Source organism: Platichthys flesus, chromosome 11 (genome assembly GCF_949316205.1).
Source record: "Platichthys flesus chromosome 11, fPlaFle2.1, whole genome shotgun sequence".
Lineage (NCBI taxonomy): Eukaryota > Metazoa > Chordata > Actinopteri > Pleuronectiformes > Pleuronectidae > Platichthys > Platichthys flesus.
The window spans coordinates 10,133,794-10,152,693 of record NC_084955.1 but is presented as its reverse complement, the minus strand read 5'-3'; the positions used below and the strand labels follow the sequence as shown (position 1 = coordinate 10,152,693).

General features: G+C 42.6%; 1 protein-coding gene across 3 annotated transcripts in view; it reads left to right on the top strand.

Annotated features, from left to right (window-relative positions):
* Nucleotides 1-18,900, top strand: part of triob (trio Rho guanine nucleotide exchange factor b) — a 110,441-nt gene that overhangs the window by 73,388 nt on the left and 18,153 nt on the right. For 2 of the 3 annotated variants that reach the window (XM_062399205.1, XM_062399207.1), the window contains exons 20-37: nt 16-108; nt 364-513; nt 653-767; nt 957-1,072; nt 3,327-3,449; nt 3,905-4,099; nt 4,516-4,631; nt 5,481-5,547; nt 5,807-5,916; nt 6,078-6,147; nt 6,722-6,811; nt 6,938-7,030; nt 7,166-7,277; nt 7,606-7,796; nt 8,565-8,666; nt 9,790-9,929; nt 10,426-10,528; nt 13,454-13,706. In XM_062399205.1, coding sequence (XP_062255189.1) covers nt 16-108; nt 364-513; nt 653-767; nt 957-1,072; nt 3,327-3,449; nt 3,905-4,099; nt 4,516-4,631; nt 5,481-5,547; nt 5,807-5,916; nt 6,078-6,147; nt 6,722-6,811; nt 6,938-7,030; nt 7,166-7,277; nt 7,606-7,796; nt 8,565-8,666; nt 9,790-9,929; nt 10,426-10,528; nt 13,454-13,706 — 2,239 coding nt within the window. The remainder of the gene's footprint in view (nt 1-15; nt 109-363; nt 514-652; nt 768-956; nt 1,073-3,326; nt 3,450-3,904; nt 4,100-4,515; nt 4,632-5,480; nt 5,548-5,806; nt 5,917-6,077; nt 6,148-6,721; nt 6,812-6,937; nt 7,031-7,165; nt 7,278-7,605; nt 7,797-8,564; nt 8,667-9,789; nt 9,930-10,425; nt 10,529-13,453; nt 13,707-18,900) is intronic. The other variant, XM_062399206.1, reaches the window with a different exon arrangement.

Below are 18,900 nucleotides of genomic sequence, written 5' to 3'. Positions count from 1 at the left end.
TTTTAACTTTTGAAGGTGGCAGATCATTGGCAGCAGCTGATGCTGAAGATGGAGGACAGACTCAAGCTGGTTAATGCGTCAGTGGCCTTCTACAAGACCTCTGAGCAGGTGGGTTGGAGTTAGAGCCACCGACTCATTTGTGCTCCAATGTGTTAGACAATCTTAGATCCGAGTGAGTTAGAGCAGAAATGCTGAAATACATTATGGGAATTACTCTCCCCACTTTTCAACATTAGTGGACCTGGAACTGTGTCAGAGCACGATTAAAAGGAACGATTCTCGAGGATGTGCAGCCGCAAAGGTTGCTTGAAGGTTAATGTCTCAGCTGCAGTAGTTTTATGCACCGTGTCGTCACCGTCTCAGGTGTGCAGTGTCCTGGAGAGCCTTGAGCAGGAGTACAAGAGGGAAGAAGACTGGTGCGGTGGTGCTGATAAACTGGGGCCCAACAGTGACTCCGACCACGTCACTCCCATGATCAGCAAACATCTGGAGCAGAAGGAGGCCTTCCTCAAGGTGAGAGAGATGCTGGTATTGCACGGTAACAGTATAAACAAGTCAAAACAACCTATTTTAATTAGGAATGTTGTATCTGTCTGAGGATGATGCTGTTGACACTGTAAGTGACGTCTGTTCTCCTTCTGCACACATACAGGCCTGTACATTAGCCAGGCGTAACGCTGATGTCTTCTTGAAGTACCTGCACAGAAACGGTGTCAACATGCCCGGCATGTTGTCCCACGTCAAAGCTCCAGAGACCCAGGTTAAGAGTAAGTAGACAAAGTATTAATAATAATCACTTTCATTATTTTTGCTTCTAATCTTTGCAAAGATGTCTATTAGCCTATATTCTAATTTATTCATAGAATGATATTTTGAGCCATGAGTTCAATATCTTCCTATACAATGCTGACGTACAGTGATACACATCTGGAATACATTCATTTATTTTCCATCAGATATCTTGAATGAGTTGCTGCAGAGAGAGAACAGAGTGCTGCACTTCTGGACCATGAGGAAGCGGAGACTGGACCAGTGTCAGCAATATGTGGTGTTTGAACGCAGCGCCAAACAGGTGTGTGTTTGTGTGTTCACTGGCAATGATGATGTTTACATGAATTGCTATTAGAATATTTCCTTCATATTCCTGTTTACATATATCCTACTACTTGTTTGCACTCAATCACAGGATATGTGTCGTCAAGCAGTCAACAACTGCAGATGTGGTAAATACTGTAAAAACTCAAATAGCACATTAAGCATCTGGAGAGCCACCTGGTGGCTGGCTGCAGTATTATCATAGACCCTGCCTCCTCTGTGTTAGTGGATGGGAGATGGACCAATCTAAAAAGTTACTTTAATGTGATTCTAATCTTACCAATCTTCGTTAAAGTGTTAATTTCCCTGGTAAGTTTGGTTTTCATTAGTTATGTCATACTTTAAGTGCAGTAAAATGTCATAATTGACAGCTGAGACTGACTTGTGATTGGTTAGGCGCTTTAATTGAGTGTATCAGGACCTTGCAACCAAAGCTCCATCCCCCGTCGATATTGGGCAGATGTTCACAGCCAGGTTATTTTAGCTTGGTTTCTGATAGTGGGAGGAAATAGCCGCCTATCATCCATCTTTCTACACTGTTTATGAATATCATTACTGCAAATGAGCTGTATTCATATTCACACAATGAGACTAAGATCAGAATACCGCACATGTCTTGGTTATTCTGAGGATGAACTTATTCAGATTAAGGACATCAGAAAATACTGTTCTTGTGTCTTATATCTTATGAGACTAGATCAGCACGTTATTGTCATTGGATTCACCTCACATAGAGTCAGCAGAACTCGTCCTCTCCCTGTGAGATGATTGGATGGTGTTTGCCCGTGTTTACCCTTGTCTCAGTCAGAAAACAGCTGCAGCCTCCATCTCGCTTTGTCCCACCGTTTTTAAATAAAACACGCAGCCTGTGTTTCCTTGTTAATGAAACATGTCACATGTAAGCTCGCAGACATCCACAACAATAACAGTCTCAAAGACACTCATTATGTGGCAATGTAAACACTGTGTGTATTACAGAGCATCGCTCAAACACTTGGCTCCAGCCTCTCATTTTGCCCCGGGGCACTGCTGAAGATTTCAACCTCTAGCTTTGCTGAGTTTTAGAGGAGCAGAGGTTCTGAGCTTTAGGAGGATGAGAGTGCAAGTCATAAGAGCGGCTATATCTTTTTCAACCTAACAAGTGAGTAGGTTTAAATAACCCTGGAACAGCCAGGATCTGTTCCTGCTCCACAGACTGAGCTGATGAGATGAGTAAGTTGGAATCTGTGGCGCAATTCAATGTCTCTACCAGATCTGAAGCCGTTTAAACACAAGTCACATAGCTCCCTCTTGTGGTGTTTTTGTAAATCGCACAGTGCAGGTACATAGCAATGCACAACAGATAACATCGAATGACATCATAGGCAGCATGGACTTGGGTATTTTAGGGAGATCCGTGTTTTATCTACTGAGACCAAATGATTTCTGGTCTTACAGATTGATTGGTTGAACAACCTGCAGGCCAAGATATAAAGTACACAGACAATGAAAAAATACAAAATATTTAGGACCTTTGGAAACTGAATGTTAGGAGTATATCAATCAGTCACACTTTATCTATATAGCACTTTCTATACAAACAAAATGTCTTCTATTACCAGAGGGAATGCTATTTCATCAATTGCAATTAGGACACACAAGATAAAAAAGATTAATAAAAAGAAGAATGGAATCAAGTAAAAGACCTGAAATAATTGAAAGTTATACAAAAAGAGGGTAAAAACGAAGAGTCAATAATTAAAAGAAAGGGAAAATAATAGAATCAATTAAACTTAAAATTACAGGATATACCAAATAGTAAACTGAGCTAAAATATATATTAATGGAACTGAAATACAGATTCAAAAGTATGTAAACAAAATTGAGAAGCGGTAACACATTTTTCCTGAATGTTAAACGAATCTAATCTAATTTATCTATCAAATAAAATTGATGACAGTGATACCAGCCCTGAATTTCAATGAATAAGATTATCATAAAGGTTCATTCTTCTTTAGAGAAAGTCACATTTTGATTATAGGTCAGAACTAATGTATAGAAATGTTCCATTGAGTGTGGGTGGATGCCGATGATGTTGGGTTCATACAAACATGCATTAGCTTTAACAATATTGTTTTATATGAGATCCAGGTGCACTACTGGACACAGGTTTTCAGACTCTCTCGCATTGTGTAGCTAAACCCCCTGTATCGTGTCAGTGTTCTCACTTGGGATTGGTTGTTCATCCTCAGGCCCTGGAGTGGATCCACGACACTGGGGAGTTTTACCTGTCCACACACATGTCCACTGGCTCCAGTATTCACCACACACAGGAACTGCTGAAGGAGCACGAAGACTTCCAGATCACAGCAAAGGTGTGTGAGTGCATGTGAGTGTCTGTGAGTGTCTGTGAGTGTCTGTGAGTGTCTGTGAGTGTCTGTGAGTGACTGTGTGTGTCTGTGTGTGATTGTATGTGACTGTGTGTGTCTGTGTGTGTCTGTATGTGTCTGTGTTTTTAAACTTGCTTGTGGACCTCTGACTGTGAGCGCGTTATTGTTGCCTGTTGATCTGAGTGTGTGTTTGCACAGCGCTCCGCTGTGAGGCCCATTCCCTCGGCAGCGCATTGTCCCGACTCCTCTTTGCTGTGTCACTGTTATTGTGTTAGAGAACGAGCTTTTGTGTCCATCAAGCAACACACTGTTGCGTAACTCTCCCTCTCTCTTTCACTCTGTCTCTCTCGTGTCCACCTATTCCTCCAGCGTCAGATCCAGTCTGTGTCCAACTCTCTCCAACTGCTCATTGAATTCAGATTTGTTTTTTCTTTTGACAGCAAACCAAAGAGAGGGTGAAGCTGTTGATCCAGCTGGCCGATGGGTTTTGTGACAAGGGCCACTCCCATGCCCTGGAGATAAAGAAATGGGTGTCCTCGGTGGACAAGCGCTACAGGGACTTCTCGCTCCGCATGGACAAATACCGATCCTGCCTGGAATCGGCGCTCGGCATTTCTTCTGACTCAAACAAGGCTGTGAGTACTAATACAAATCAAAGAGGAGCACAGATCAGCTCTATTCTTTTTATTATGTTATGATAGATCTGTTCACATGCGTTGGCACAGGTTATAGTAATTAGGCTTGAACCTTGGCTTCTAGTTATTCAAGTGCAACAAAATCTTGTTTCATGTGATTAATGTTATTATTCAAACTTCCCCTGGCTTTAATGTCATTGCAGTTTTAAGTGTGGAAGTTGCACCAGGTGTATTTGAATGTACCATCGATACATATTGAGCCTTCTATCACCACATCTTCTTGTTTAACTCCCAGCAGTTTATTTTAATGAGTGGGTGCTAAGTGAAATCCAATGCATCACAAGCCGGTGTGTTGACTGCAGAATACCACGCCTGGTACGTGCCACACAATAGCCGCTGTCTCCCTGTGTTTGCAGAGTAAAGAGCTGCAGTTGGACATCATCCCAGCCAGTGCTCCGGGGTCAGAGGTCAAGTTGAGGGATGCTGCCCACGAACTCAACGAGGAGAAGAGGAAATCAGCGCGAAGGAAAGAGTAAGTCCAACGATCATTTCATCTTTGTACGCTGATGAGCACATGGTGATCACTAAACAGGTTCTCTATGGAGGCCTGTATCAAACCACTTGGATTCATAATTATAAAATAGCAACCGAGCTTTCACTTCAAATTGCTGGGCCTAATATGGCTTAACGCTAAATCAACCAACCAAACACGAGCACATCATCATGAACACTGGATTCTTCAAATCTGATTTACTGTGTAAACAAACTGAGATGGAGTTTGTAATTGATGTCAGAAGATCCAGAGCAGTAATGTGCTTTTATCCCAAAATCAGTGTTCCTGATGCTGTGAGGAATGTCTGAGGTAATTAGTTTGATAAGAGACGTTTACCCAAGAGGGATTCTGCAATCTATAAAATACTCATGGTATGTTCATAGTAGAGAGTGGTTCAGGCTGCATCTGAGCCCATTGCGAAAGAGGACTAAAACCCAACCCAAACACGACAGGCATTATGATTTGTCTGTCCAAACCTGACTGAGTCTGATGTTTCCCCGAATAACAGGCACGTGAAGCATAAAATATCTAAATGGGAACAGTGTGACCAAACCAGATTATCATTTCAAAATGCTTGTCTGATCCGGGCCCGGCAGACCCCGATGGGCTGGGGTCGGGTATCCACACTCAGTTTATGAGCCATGCAGGAGTTATGATGCATCAACATGTAGCAACTTGCACTGGAGTGGTCTTAAATGTTTCTTACAGTCAAAATTATACATTTTTTAGATGATGATGTTTGATGATGATAGTTGTTTACATCACATTATGCTGTAAATATTCAGAACAAATGAAGAAACATTAACAATGTGTCCCCTGCCCCTTCAGGTTCATAATGGCTGAGCTGATTCAGACGGAGAAAACCTATGTCAGAGACCTGCGGGAATGTATGGATGTAAGTATTTAGTAACATACCACTCACACGCAAGATGAATAAAATTGGTCAATTGATTGATTGATTGTATTAATGATTATTTAAAATCAGCTCTTTGTCTCTAAATTAAATAAACACTTTTTTAGATCAGGATTCTGTGGGTTGCTCACACAATCAGTAAATGATTATTCAAGATTTTCAACATGTGATGATCAGATGCTCTTACATTTGTAGGTATTTAATTAACTGTGTGTGTGTGTGTGTGTGTGTGTGTGTGTAGACATACCTGTGGGAGATGACCAGCGGTGTGGAGGAGATTCCTCCTGGTATCGTCAACAAAGAACACATCATCTTTGGGAACATGCAGGACCTCTACGAGTTTCACCACAAGTGAGTGGAGCGGTGAACTGTGTCGTCTGGTGTTTACCACTGTTTACATCAGAGAGTTTATCTCTTAATTACACATTTCAAATTGCATACTCAATGTGTCAGGATTAACTATATGACCGTCTCTAATCGTTCCAACTTTAATTCATTTTGTCTCTAAACAGCATCTTCCTTAAGGAGTTGGAAAAGTATGAGCAGCTTCCAGAGGATGTCGGCCATTGTTTTGTGACTTGGGTACGAGATCTCCAAGCTTTTCGTTATATCAGTTCCTATTTGTGTTACTGAGCTGTGTTTGGGGAAACCTGTAACAAATACGGAGTTGCATTGTTTACAAATGCGTGGCGACACCCAGTGACCAGATGTGTGCTGGTTGTCTGTCCACCCCATTCTTGATATCTCATTAACACTTTGAGAAAATCTTTCAAATTTGGCACAAATGTTCACTTGGTCTCACTGGTTAACTGATACGATTTGGGTGGTCCAAAGTCAAAGGTCATGGTGGCCTTTTTGAAAAACATGCTTTGGCCCTTTCAAACAGCCCTTAGAGAATTCCTTCAAATTTTGACACTATTTTGAAGTAAGTTCTGTGGTCAAAGGTCACGGTGACCTCATATGGCTCCACCAAAAAATATATGCAGACTTAAACCATTCTGGTTGGATGGTTCCATTCTGCCCCCTGGCATACCACCAGAGGGCAGTAATTCTAGTTTCTTAGTTTTTTCATTGAAAACCAAAACATATTGCATAAGTTGTTCCAAGACTCTTGATACATTGTGAGTAAAACACTGAAGCTGTTTCTTCTGTTCAGGCTGATAAGTTCCAGATGTATGTGAACTACTGTAAGAACAAACCTGACTCCACTCAGCTCATCCTGGAGCACGCCGGACCCTACTTTGATGTAAGTCCCTACCAGTACTGCACGACGTGTGATGCAAAAAAACAGCAACAACAACAACAACAGCAACAGCACAGATAATGATCAAGTTTTCAATATTCTCAATGTCTGCCTTTTGTTTTGTTACAGGAAATCCAGCAGAGGCACCGTCTTGCCAACTCCATCTCCTCTTACCTGATCAAACCAGTCCAGAGAATCACTAAGTACCAGCTTCTTCTCAAGGTACAACAGTGTGTATGAAAAAAAACAATCTGGTCGAACTGTATTAATCGTTGACTTTGGAACTTCGCAGACCAACCGTGACAAAAAGGACCAATGTTATTAGGAATGTAACCTACTTTTTGTATATATCTGTAGGAGCTGCTGACATGTTGTGAGGAGGGAAAAGGTGAGATCAAGGATGGTCTTGAAGTGATGCTGAGCGTCCCCAAGAGAGCTAATGATGCCATGCACCTCTCTATGCTGGATGGTAGGTGGACACTCACACTCACACTCACACACACATACACACACACACACACTTACGGACACTTCCCCTATAGATGGGAATCTACCACACCAGTACATTTACTCAGTGAGTTTGTCCTCATCTGATGTTGCCTTTAATTAAACGTTTCTCTTTGTATTTGTGAATGGACTCGAGTCACTTTTTAATTCAGTCTTTCAGCACCAGTTGATCAGCTGTGAGTCACACATAACTAAACTCAGCTTCTCTCCATTCGACGCCCACACACATGTTCATGCAGCGTACACAGACTCAAAGGCCACACACTTACTCTTTCACATTTCTGTCTCAGGCTTTGACGGAAACATTGACTCCCAGGGCGAGCTGACCCTCCAGGACTCCTTCCAGGTGTGGGATCCCAAGACTCTTATTCGTAAAGGTCGCGACCGACACCTCTTCCTGTTCGAGATGTCCTTGGTTTTTAGCAAAGAGGTCAAGGACTCCATGGGCCGCAGCAAGTACCTCTTCAAGAGCAAGCTGTTTGTGAGTGATGCGCTCATTTATGGGCTCTTTGTCTTTTTGTTCAGATTACAGCTGAGAAAACAATAAATGTAGATGCACAAATGACCAGGACCGACCTGTTCCACAATGCAACACTCACACAAACATAGTACAATAACATCATTAAAGTTAGACATCTCTGGGTCTTGTGGCAGCACCGGCTCCACATGTTGTCGGAACAATTCTTTAGTTCCTATCAGGCTTTGGACTCAACCGCAGACTGAGTTGGTGCTGAAGGTGTGAACTTCTAAATATGCTGTCTGATGAAACTGAAGCGGGTCAGAAGATGGCAGCTGAGTAGGCTTCCTTCTTATGTGGCCCCAGCACTTTTGTGTTCACACAGTAAAAACAATCAGTCCACGTGTCTCAGACCACTGCATTTGGGTGTGTTTGTAATCGGATCACTCAGATGTTACGATGTTGATGTTAATACCAGATCTAGGCGGCTCTAAGTCACACATTTCTTTATATATATGTAAGATAGCATCATGTTGGGGCATCATGTGGGGCGGCGTGGCCTAGGGGGTAAAGTGGGCGTTCTCCAACAAGAAGGTGGCCGGTTCAATTCCCACTCTTCCCCATCTGCATGCCAAAGTGTCCTTGGCAAGATACTGCACCCCTAAATGGCCCCTCATAAATGTTGAGTGTACTAAAAATGTAAGTCGCTTTGGACAAAAGCGTTAGCTTAACGAAATATAATGTAATGTTTTTGATAATCTAAATTTTCTGACATGTTTTTCTCCTCCTCAGACGTCGGAGCTCGGCGTGACAGAACACGTTGAGGGAGACCCTTGCAAGTTTGCCCTGTGGGTGGGCAGGACCCCGACCTCAGACAACAAGATCGTCCTCAAGGTATCAAGATTCTGTAGATAAAAGGGGTTCACTTATCGCAGCTGCTATCTGAGGTTGAATGGCACTTACAGAAGTGCATACCTCCACCAAGACCCAACAGCCTTTTTTTTTAATTGTCCCCCAAGTTGTTCTTAATATGCCTGTTTTGTTTTTTTTTCTTTGAGATCAATGGAATATTCCAGAGGAAATTGGTGAAAAATGTAGAAAAAAAAGTTGAGTAACAACTGAGAAGCGAAAAGAAACTTGAATGCTTCTTCCGGCATCGTACTCAAGATAAAATAGACCCTCAAACGATTTCCCTTCTGCAGGAGCCTTCAGGTTTTTCACACATAAAGAGGAAGCGTCAACTCCATATATGTAGTCCACCCCCACTGAATCCTAGATAGTTCCCTCTGTTCAGCCAGGAAAGTTCAGTCCCTGTGGGAGGTTGGAGTGTTACTTTCTGCTACTTATTCACTCATCACACAGAAATATTACCGTGGCCGCTTCACAAGTAACTCGGTAGTTCTCACGTATTGACTCATGGTCAGTGCTTTAACCAGGGTGTGTGTAGATACTGCATGTGTTTGATTTGAGACTGACAGAGAAGATTGCAGGCAATTGGGGTTCCCAGTGTTCATTCGTTTGTGACTGTTCATCTGTCCGTCTTATTACATAACCGTGGATGACCGGCTCATTATAACACAGCGCCTCGGCAGCCTTGATGCTGCTGGTTGCTAAGTGAAGCAGGAGGAGAAGACACAGACAGAGAGGGTAGTCACATGCCAAATACAGTGTTCATGCATCGCCTCGCTGACGTAAATAGACACAAGGCCAACACTACATTTCCGTAACGTCTCTGTGGAACCCTTAGTGAGGCTGTTGTCGTCATTGACTGAATACAGTAAGTGACTCGAGTACATGATTGCAGGGTTCAAAGCACTCGAATGGGATCCGACTGAATTATAATCACTGAAAACAACCCGTTACTTTGGCATAGGTCAACTAGTGATTCATTCAAGCCGTGAACAGCTCAGCTGCCGACACCGTTTGCTGCTGAATTCTGTGTTCTGTCTGCGGAGAGACCTTGCTACACTGCTCTCTTGACAGACTTTTGAGATTTAACACTGATCTTGTGTGCAAGGCTTCGAGTCTGGAAAACAAGCAGGACTGGATCAAACACATCCGGGAGGTGATCCAGGAGCGAACGGTGCACCTGCGTGGCGCTCTGAAGGAGCCCATCCACATCCCTAAAGCCAGCACGGCTAAACATAAAGGCAGACGGTAAGATCTGGTTTGTGCTGTTCATAAGAGTTAAGTTAAATTGAATTAAACTAAATTAATCCGCTTCTGCCCAGGAGGTAAATAATGTATTTTTTTTTTTTTTTTTTATTAAATTAAAAACAAAAAAAATGTATAATAACCAAAAGGCAATCATTTGCCTGAAAAAAATAAAATAATAACCGGGATTGCTCAACCCTTGAAAGTACCAACTATAAAATACAAATAACTAAGCATCGCAAAGATATAACAAAACTAGAACGGCAACAAACAGCCTAGAATCGTTTGTGTTTCTTTGGGCCCAAAAAATCCACTTTCTTTCAGCTGTACATTGCTGGTAGTAATAAGTATTAAGCCCTGTTTGTAACCATATAGCAGCAGAAGATTTTACTCCCCATCTTTCCTCCAACTTTCAATTCAATTATTTACATTTCTGGTGATAGGTTGACCAAATCTCATTGATTAATAATTGAATGGCTGTATTGATATTTCCTGCCAGCAGAGACGGGGAGGACCTGGACAGCCAGGGCGACGCCAGCAGCCAACCAGATACCATCTCCATTGCCTCACGTACATCACAGAACACACTGGACAGTGACAAGGTAGGAAAGCACACAAACACACCCAGTCTCAATGCATAGGAGTCAGTTCACTCAGTTTATGTAGCACCACAGAAGGCCTGTCCTCCTGTGCTCATATGAGCAACTGTAAAACACAAACGCACACATGAAAAAGCCTCTTAATACTTTTATGTCATACTGATTATAAACGACAGTGGTGAGTTCTTTAATGAGGGTCATTGTTTTCACATTTGATTTGGACTTTCCATTCACTACTTCTGTAATCAGGTAAATAAGAAAATTATCTTACCCATCTTATAGTTGCTGTATATTAATTAACTGTTGGCACAATAAGCTCTCCTCTGTGGTGGTTTCATGTGACATGACTCTGTGTCTCTCTCACAGACACTGATTCATTAGTGATTGTCTCCTCCGTTCAGGACATGCTCACATGCATAAACCATCAGAACACTCAATAAAAACATGCAAATACAAACTTTGCTTTTCATCCTCACTTTTTCAAAGCCTCTCTGTATCTCCCTCTCTCTGTGAGCCCTCTCATTCAGGAGGCGGTGACAGTGGTGTGTTTGTGTTGATGTCCGTGTGTCTGGTGTGTGTGTGTGTGTGCGTGTGCCATTGCCTTGACTTGTGTGTCAGCAGCTTCAGCCTCCCACGCTCTGTTCACACAGAGGACTCTCGTCTGTATGCCAGACAGGAGAGCACAGCTTGGAGTCCTCACAGCTATCGATCTCACTCTTTGCTTGGAGCGATCGGAAGAGTCGGGCGACCACGGCTTTATTTTTTCCTCATAATCTTCGGTGTATCTTTTAGCTGTTGTTGCTGAACGGATTACCGTGAGATAAATTGTGGAAGCAGCTGTTTAAAGATGAGGATGGATTAACTGCACCGCTGCAGAGAAGAGACACCCAACAGGGGATCGTTTGAGCTTCAATAGCCTGATTGTTTGCACCCACAGAGGAGTGCTGTTGACTGGTTCAGTGGATAGCAGCGATTCTTCTACAAGCCTTGAGCTGCTGTAATGAATTAGGATTTTAATCACTTGGGACAGGATAGTGCATTTTTAAAAATCTACAAATTGAACGTTATTTTCCGTTTAACTATCAAGCATCTTCTTGTAGTGATTTAGGACATTAGTGAAACTGCTCTGTGGAGTTTGCTCGCTCTTTTGGACTTTTCTTGCAATGAGGGAGTGGAGAGCGATGGACAGGCTGGAGGACAGGAGCTCAAATCCCATCTCTCAGCTCCTCAGCTCTCTGGCTTTACCACACTACCAAAGGGTAGGTTGCTAATATGTGCTAAATTATGAAATTGCATAATTTTCATTATTTCAAACAAAGGGGGAACAAAAATTGATGCAATCTATTTCAATAATGCTTAACTGTAGAAATATCAACTGTAAAATGGAGGGAACCTCTGTCTTAACTTTATGCTTAGTATAAATCTTTGATTATCAGTTGTTAAAATCGTGTTAATTGATCACCCGATGATTACAGTTATTTTTATATTCTAACACAGAGTTGTTTATTTGTTAGTTTTCACATTAACTGAAAAGGCATTTTCATAATAACAATATATCTGTACTAGTAGCAATGTCCTGAGTGAAGATCTGAGGACTTGAAATCGAACTGTTGGTCAGATGAACACCAGCAAAGAGGATCTATGGTTTTAGTTTACAGTTTCAATTATTAATTACAATAAATCCAATATTATTGTAACAATGTCCCAGAGTGTCGACGTCATTTTTCTATTTTCTGTTTGTACAATAAGAGATGATGTGCGTCCTCTGCTGCACTGTGACGATGTTTTATCCTGTGAGCACTTCTTCAAGAGATTGAAGCATCAATAGCAACAGGCGACTGTATTCTCCATCTGCATTGAACAGAAATGTCTCCCAGCAAAGTGACTAATCTCACCTCCGAAGAGTCCGATCGTCACGGTGACGTTTTTTCTTCTGCTGCGCTAGAATGAGTCACCGATCGTCAGCGCACTTACACTTTGACTTTAGATAAGTGCTTGAGTTAGCCAAGGATGTTGGGTGGAAATGTTAGCTTTTTGTTCAGAGAGAATTCATTGTGTAATGTCAGAATTCATCTTTGTGAGTCATCATCATTCTTGTTGGCATTAGTTCATATTTCCATGCAGGAGACATTTGACGTAAGTCTGGTTTTCACATTGACAGTGGATAGTGGAGGTCAGAGAGATACACCACCAGCTTCACCTGGAGAGTGTGGCTGTTTCTGACCTGACGCATCCTGACAGAACGAGGGGCGTTCAGTTCAGAGTTTTAAAATGATGTTCCTGTTCATGTTGGGCTTGGTTAGTTATCCCTAAGGCTAGGACAGGGTTGTGGCCCGCGCCGCACTCTGTGGACCTGTGAGGTCAGGTCCGACTGGATGAGATCAAAATGAACAGTAGCTTTTTGAATTCAGTGTTTAAATAAGGCTGCACAATGGCTGCATCTACTTTAACGACTGGAGGCTCCTCTCATGGAAAGTTGAGCTTCTCTGTTAGTTCATCAGCACACTGATCACAGTTTATCACACAGACACATCCATTGTCTATACTGCCTCTCCTTTGAGGGTCACAGGGGGGAGCTGGAGCCAATCCCAGCTGACACTGGGCCAGAATCGAGGTACACCCTGAGCAGGTGGCCAGCCCATCGCAGAGCCAAGATACAGAGACAAATAACCATTCACTCTCACATTCACATCCACGTTCGACATCCCTACAGTTTCACACTATTTTGACTCCTTGCGTATAATCTATCCATTCATGCTTTATGCAAACAATATAAACACAATTAGGAGGATGCACAGAACATATATCTCCTCCAAAGCTGACGCCCTATCTCTGCATGCTAGATAAGAATAATCTTGCTGACAGGCCGAGAGTCAAACATGAAAAAACTCAGTTTGACAGATCTCTGTTCTGCTCTGTCCTCCTCAGCTGTCCGGTGGCTGTGAGTTGACCGTGGTGATCCATGACTTTGTGGCCAGTAACGCTGGCAGCAGCGGGGAGCTGACGGTGCGCAGGGGCCAGACCGTGGAGGTCCTGGAGCGGCTCCACGACAAGCCGGACTGGTGCCTGGTGAGGACCACCGACCGCTCTCCGGCCCAGGAGGGGATCGTACCCTGCTCCATGCTCTGCATCGCTCACTCCAGGTCCTCCATGGAGATGGAGGGACTCTTCAACCACAAAGGTAGGAGCAGAATGTTTGAGTTTCCTTCATTTTCTACCCCAACTGGCAGGTGGAGTTGTTTTACAATGTTCAGGCACATACGAACACAATAACAGGAAGAGCTAATTGGATGTAATTCATGTTTGTAAACAGCAGAGGATTGGACGTTGCTGAATCTTCTTATCTCACCCAACTGCTGCTTGTCACATCCTTGCACAGACACACATTTAAAAAAAGGGAGGACGTGTTTCTTGTTTGCAAACATAGCATTGGCGACCGTTAGCACACCGTCCCTTCTCATTGGACAGCTGCTTGGGGAAGCATGCACATGTTTTTCTCGCCGTTGCTATGCAACAGTGGAAAGCCCACTTGAAGCACAGCAGTCTTTTAATTATCTTAAAATGACTTCAACCTTTGATTTCCCAGCGCTGTGAACATGCACAGATCTCATTATTGTCAGATACCGTCACTTTGTCTTATGCATGCAGCACCGTGTCCCTCCACTGTAACGAACATGACACATTACAGTGCCTGGTCAGCAGGAACCCTGGAGGAGGTGACATCACAGTCATGCATCTGTTTCAAATCCAGAGGCTCTTATCAAGACGAGGTCATTTTCAACACTCACTGAGGAGTGCACATCACGTCAGCACTGAAACATTGTCGAATCATCCAACCAGGAAATTAACTGTGTCTTAATTATGAACAGATTATTGTTATAAATGTGTAATGTGGTTTTTGCATATAACACATAGACACAGTTTGTACATTCACTAGTCTGTATACTAGAGTCCGTCTGCTTTGGATTTTGGGGACCATCGCCAACACTGGAAATATTTTCCAATACGATATGTTCGGCAATGATTCCTAAAATGTTATCTTTAAACCGTTTGGATAAAGAAATGTAATTGAGGTTTGATATTTTACAGTAAACATTGAATTAAGAAGAATACATTTGAACACAAATGCACTTTTCCTGCTTATATTCATTCTGTAAAAAAAAAAACATATCGTAAAACATATATATATATATAATATAATATATTATACTGTACTACAATACTGTACTTTTCAAAATTAGACTCTACCATACTTAATATGCAATAATATACAATTTCCTACTTATGTATACTATAGTATATACTGTTCATACAAACAATATATGTGTACATTATTTATATTAGTTTTATAATTTTACTGAAAAAAAGTACTGAACAAAGAATAACTCCATCGATTAGAAGAAGTAAGGGAGAGCTGACCCTCCTGATTGGCTGGAGCTCTGAGCCACTGTCATCTTGTCTTGACAGAAGGTTCTGCATGTGTTTTATTCTCTTTAACCTGAAGGAGTGGGTGAAATCTGCTTGTTTCTATGGTAATATTGCATATAAATATTTTGGCTGGCTGCCTCTTTGTGATCAGTCATGAGAAAGTCTGCATTCCTATTTAACGTTATAGGATGGCTCGGACTGCACGTACAGGAACTCACATCTCTGGAATTAGCTGAAGGATTTAGAGTGGTGCAGAAATGCAAGAAGGGTAGAATTTCCTAGCCACCTTTTCATTTATTTTCCTCATGCAGTCCAGCTTCACAGCTTCTCATCTCTGTTGTCGCACAGAGGCGCTTGTTTCTTTCTGACTTTCCTTGGTTTCTCGGTCCTGCAGAACCAGCGCTCACAGTGTGTGTGTGGTCAAAGAGTGATGAAAAGGAGCTTCTCTCTGCAGGGGAGGCTTTGGTCAGACAAAAAAAAGGAGAAGAAAGAAATCTGTTGCTGGGTAGGAGGAAGAAAGGGATAACGAAAAAATGTCTTTTGTGTTTACTGACCAACCGTGTGGACCACTTTGTCTGAAGTTGTGGAAGGGGGACAGAACAGGGGATTAGACTGTCTTTTTCCCTTCTGTGTTTCTTGGAATAATGAACTGTTCTTGTCTGTGGGGCTGATGTCTGTATCCAGAAGGACAGAAGCAAACAGAAGTGATTCACATCGGTGGTTAACATTGAGTCCAATCCGTCTGCAAAGTGTGTGGTTGTCAGCTGCTGGTCCGCCCTGATTATGGGATGTTTTTACTGGAAATCCACAGTGTTTAGTATGTGTCCTGTTTCGTTCACCTTGCTGCTGAACGTTGGGCAAACCTACACGTTCCTGTCTAATCAGATCACTTAACATGCTCTTCATGTTTTCAGTTTAAATCCTGGAATTCCCCCCCTTTTAACCAAATTGGTAAGGTTTACTCCGAAATGACAGTGTTATTTAATATAAAAAAGGAATCTGTATGGTAGCAGAGTAAGTATACAGGCCAGTGTATGTGCCGGTGTGTGCGTGTTGTTACAGGAAAGAGTTTGTTTAGAGCCCAGGGAGACACACACAGACACCCACAGCTTAAACAGGGGGATCTTTGTGCGTCTAGCCTGCACAGCTGCTCTAAACTGCCTAGTATGCACAGGGAAGTTATCAGAGGAAGTGAATATGTTAGGAAACGGAGTGAAGTGTTGAATATTTACTTAGTAGCAGCTCCTGAACTCAGGCTCCTGGAGAATCCTCCCAGCGGAGATCCTGGATTCTGCAGAATTTGTAACCAAGCAGTGAATATGTCGAAGATTTATTTATTCTTTCCCCCACTGAGTGTTTTTGCTGCTTGCTTGATTTCATAACCACGGTCTATATTTGTTTTTCCGAAGCATATATGGCACAAATTGTGTGCATCCCAGTGCCTTCACAATTTGCACCCGCCCACGACAACTGAGTGGGTGCCTCTACAAAGGGTAATACGGTATATGTGCTGCATGATTCCAGACGTCCCTGTGGAGCAGGAGAGGCACGGTGGAGGCTCGCCCAATATCCTCACAGCAGCCCACTCATGAGGGAGGGAGGGAAAGATACAAAGAGAGGAGCGAGAGAGAGAGAGAGAGAAAAAATATCCTACTCTCTAATGCTGCATTGGACTTTTGCTTTTTCCTCCACATGGAACTTCACACTTTCTCTCCCTGGAATTTCTCTCACTGCAGAATTATTCTTTTGTTAATTAAGAAAAGGGTTTCGATTCGGGGTCAGCTGCCGTACCCGTGGAGATGCTGTGAGGGAGTATTTCGAGCCTGAATTGCAGAGGCTCGATATTTGAGGTGACATGGCCCGAGGAATTGAGTCCTTAGTGTCTCTGAACCCTTTTTGCTCCATGGACTCTGCAAAGGGAGGACACTCTGACAACTGCAAATTCTGGCTGCTGGATCTGGGTAGGTGCCTAGATCATGAGCATAACACAAGAGTAATATAACGCAATTCTCCTATGCTTATTTAAAGAAACAATATTTCAATGTCAGGGTAGCTTTCGCCTGATAAAAATATTGTCTTTTTAATCTGTGCCAGGGTTTGATATGGAGATTGTAATCTGTCAGGCTTTTTAAACTATATGATGGAGAAGACAAGTTAACTGGACAAGGCACTGGGTTTTGCAGGGTCAAAAAGTTGCAGTAAACGTACGGTAGTTTCAAGTGTGACAATGACGGCTATTATTGTGTCGAAAATATTTTGTTTTGGACAGCTTGGCCTTGTTGTTGATTCCACAGTGGGTATTTGCAGCGGCGTTTTAATACGGATGGTATTCACTAATCAAATAGGGATTATGTTGCAGCATTATGTCAGTGAAAGTAATTTAGTGGATGCATAGTTAAGTGATGAAATATTAAATCCACTACAATCGCATTGACAAGATTACTTCTTCTATCCGTACAGCAGCTCTGGCTGCGGCTGCACAGATGGGTAGATGGTGTCATCGTGTTGTGTAGAATAGGAAATAAAGAGGTCATATGGAGTCGGAGCTTCTTAAATGTTGTCTTGTTCCTTTAGTAAAGTTTGCCTTCCTTATATAGTCTAATAAAGCATTAAAAACACGGAAATATGAAGTAGCTTGTGTAGAGGGTGTTCTCTACATTCTGCATCTCCCATCCCATCTCCACGCCCTCCTTAACTATGGCTGTTGGTGGCAAGAATTTGCCAGTGCTCTCCACTGTTTAACAGATTAACAAGCAGCCCCCCCCCCCCCCCAGGGCTTTCATTACCCTGCACCTCATCGTCTCCATCCGAACGAACACGATGTTTGTGTGCTTCCGCTTGTTTCTATCACTTCTCCCGGGGGAAGATACGACCACACGAAAAGGATGCTCCCCTGGTGACACCTCTGGAATCCCAGGCATGCTCCCGCGGAGCTGGGCTGTCTTTTGGGACCGCTGCAGTTGTACGGCGGCCCCTCCCCTCCCGCCTATTCTGAGACACAGGCAGCCACACACAGTTGTAAATCTGGCATGTTCTTTGCATTAGCGGGAATGAGCGGGTGGCTGAGTTACGGCAGCGTGTCGCAGCTCACAGATAGGCTGGCAAACTTCTGAAGAGGTTTGTCCTCAGGAATATCAACCCTGCAGAGTTTAACTGCGGAGGATCAAACTAGACAGTTGTATGTTTAAGCAGAATTTTGTTGGCAGTCTTAGAAATTTACCTCAACCAAAGTGGTTATGTTTACCCCCCTGTCTGTTTGTTTGTTGGTTTATTTGTAAGAAAGATTACACAAAAACTACTGGATAGATTTTTCCAACACTTAGTGGAAGCACGTGATATGGGTCAGGTAAGGTAGAATGTTGGTGGAGATCCAGATCAGGAGACGGATGCAGTAGTTTTTTTTCCACTTTCTCTAACATCGATTTTCAACACTTTTACCATTTGTCCAGGGAATAATTAATTGATGTTTAAGAAGAAAAGCATTCACATTTAGGGGACTGATATCTATGAATGTGTTAAATTCGGTGCAGCTTGATTGGGTTTAAGGGGACTATAGGGCCTTGTTGCAGGGAATGTTTTACAGAGTCTCCTTCTAGTTTGAACTTTGAAATTCTGTGCATGCATTTATAGAATGTCTGCCATGTGCCAAATGTTAATGCTATATAAAGTGTATGACTCCAGTCACGGTCTCAGCAGTTCAACACATAATGAATCTGCTGATGAATCAACCAAGAAGTGAATTTAATAAAAAAAATATCCAGAGACACCAGTCTGCCGATCAAGACTAACAAGGAGAATTACAGTTTTTTTTGGTTTTAGACTATCACACGTATATATTCCCCAAACGTATTCAATGTTTTTATATGTGAGATTGCAGCCTTTCTAATGACAAGCACACCATATGGGAGTGATGGGACCAGATGTTATTTACACTCTGCTTCCTTTGT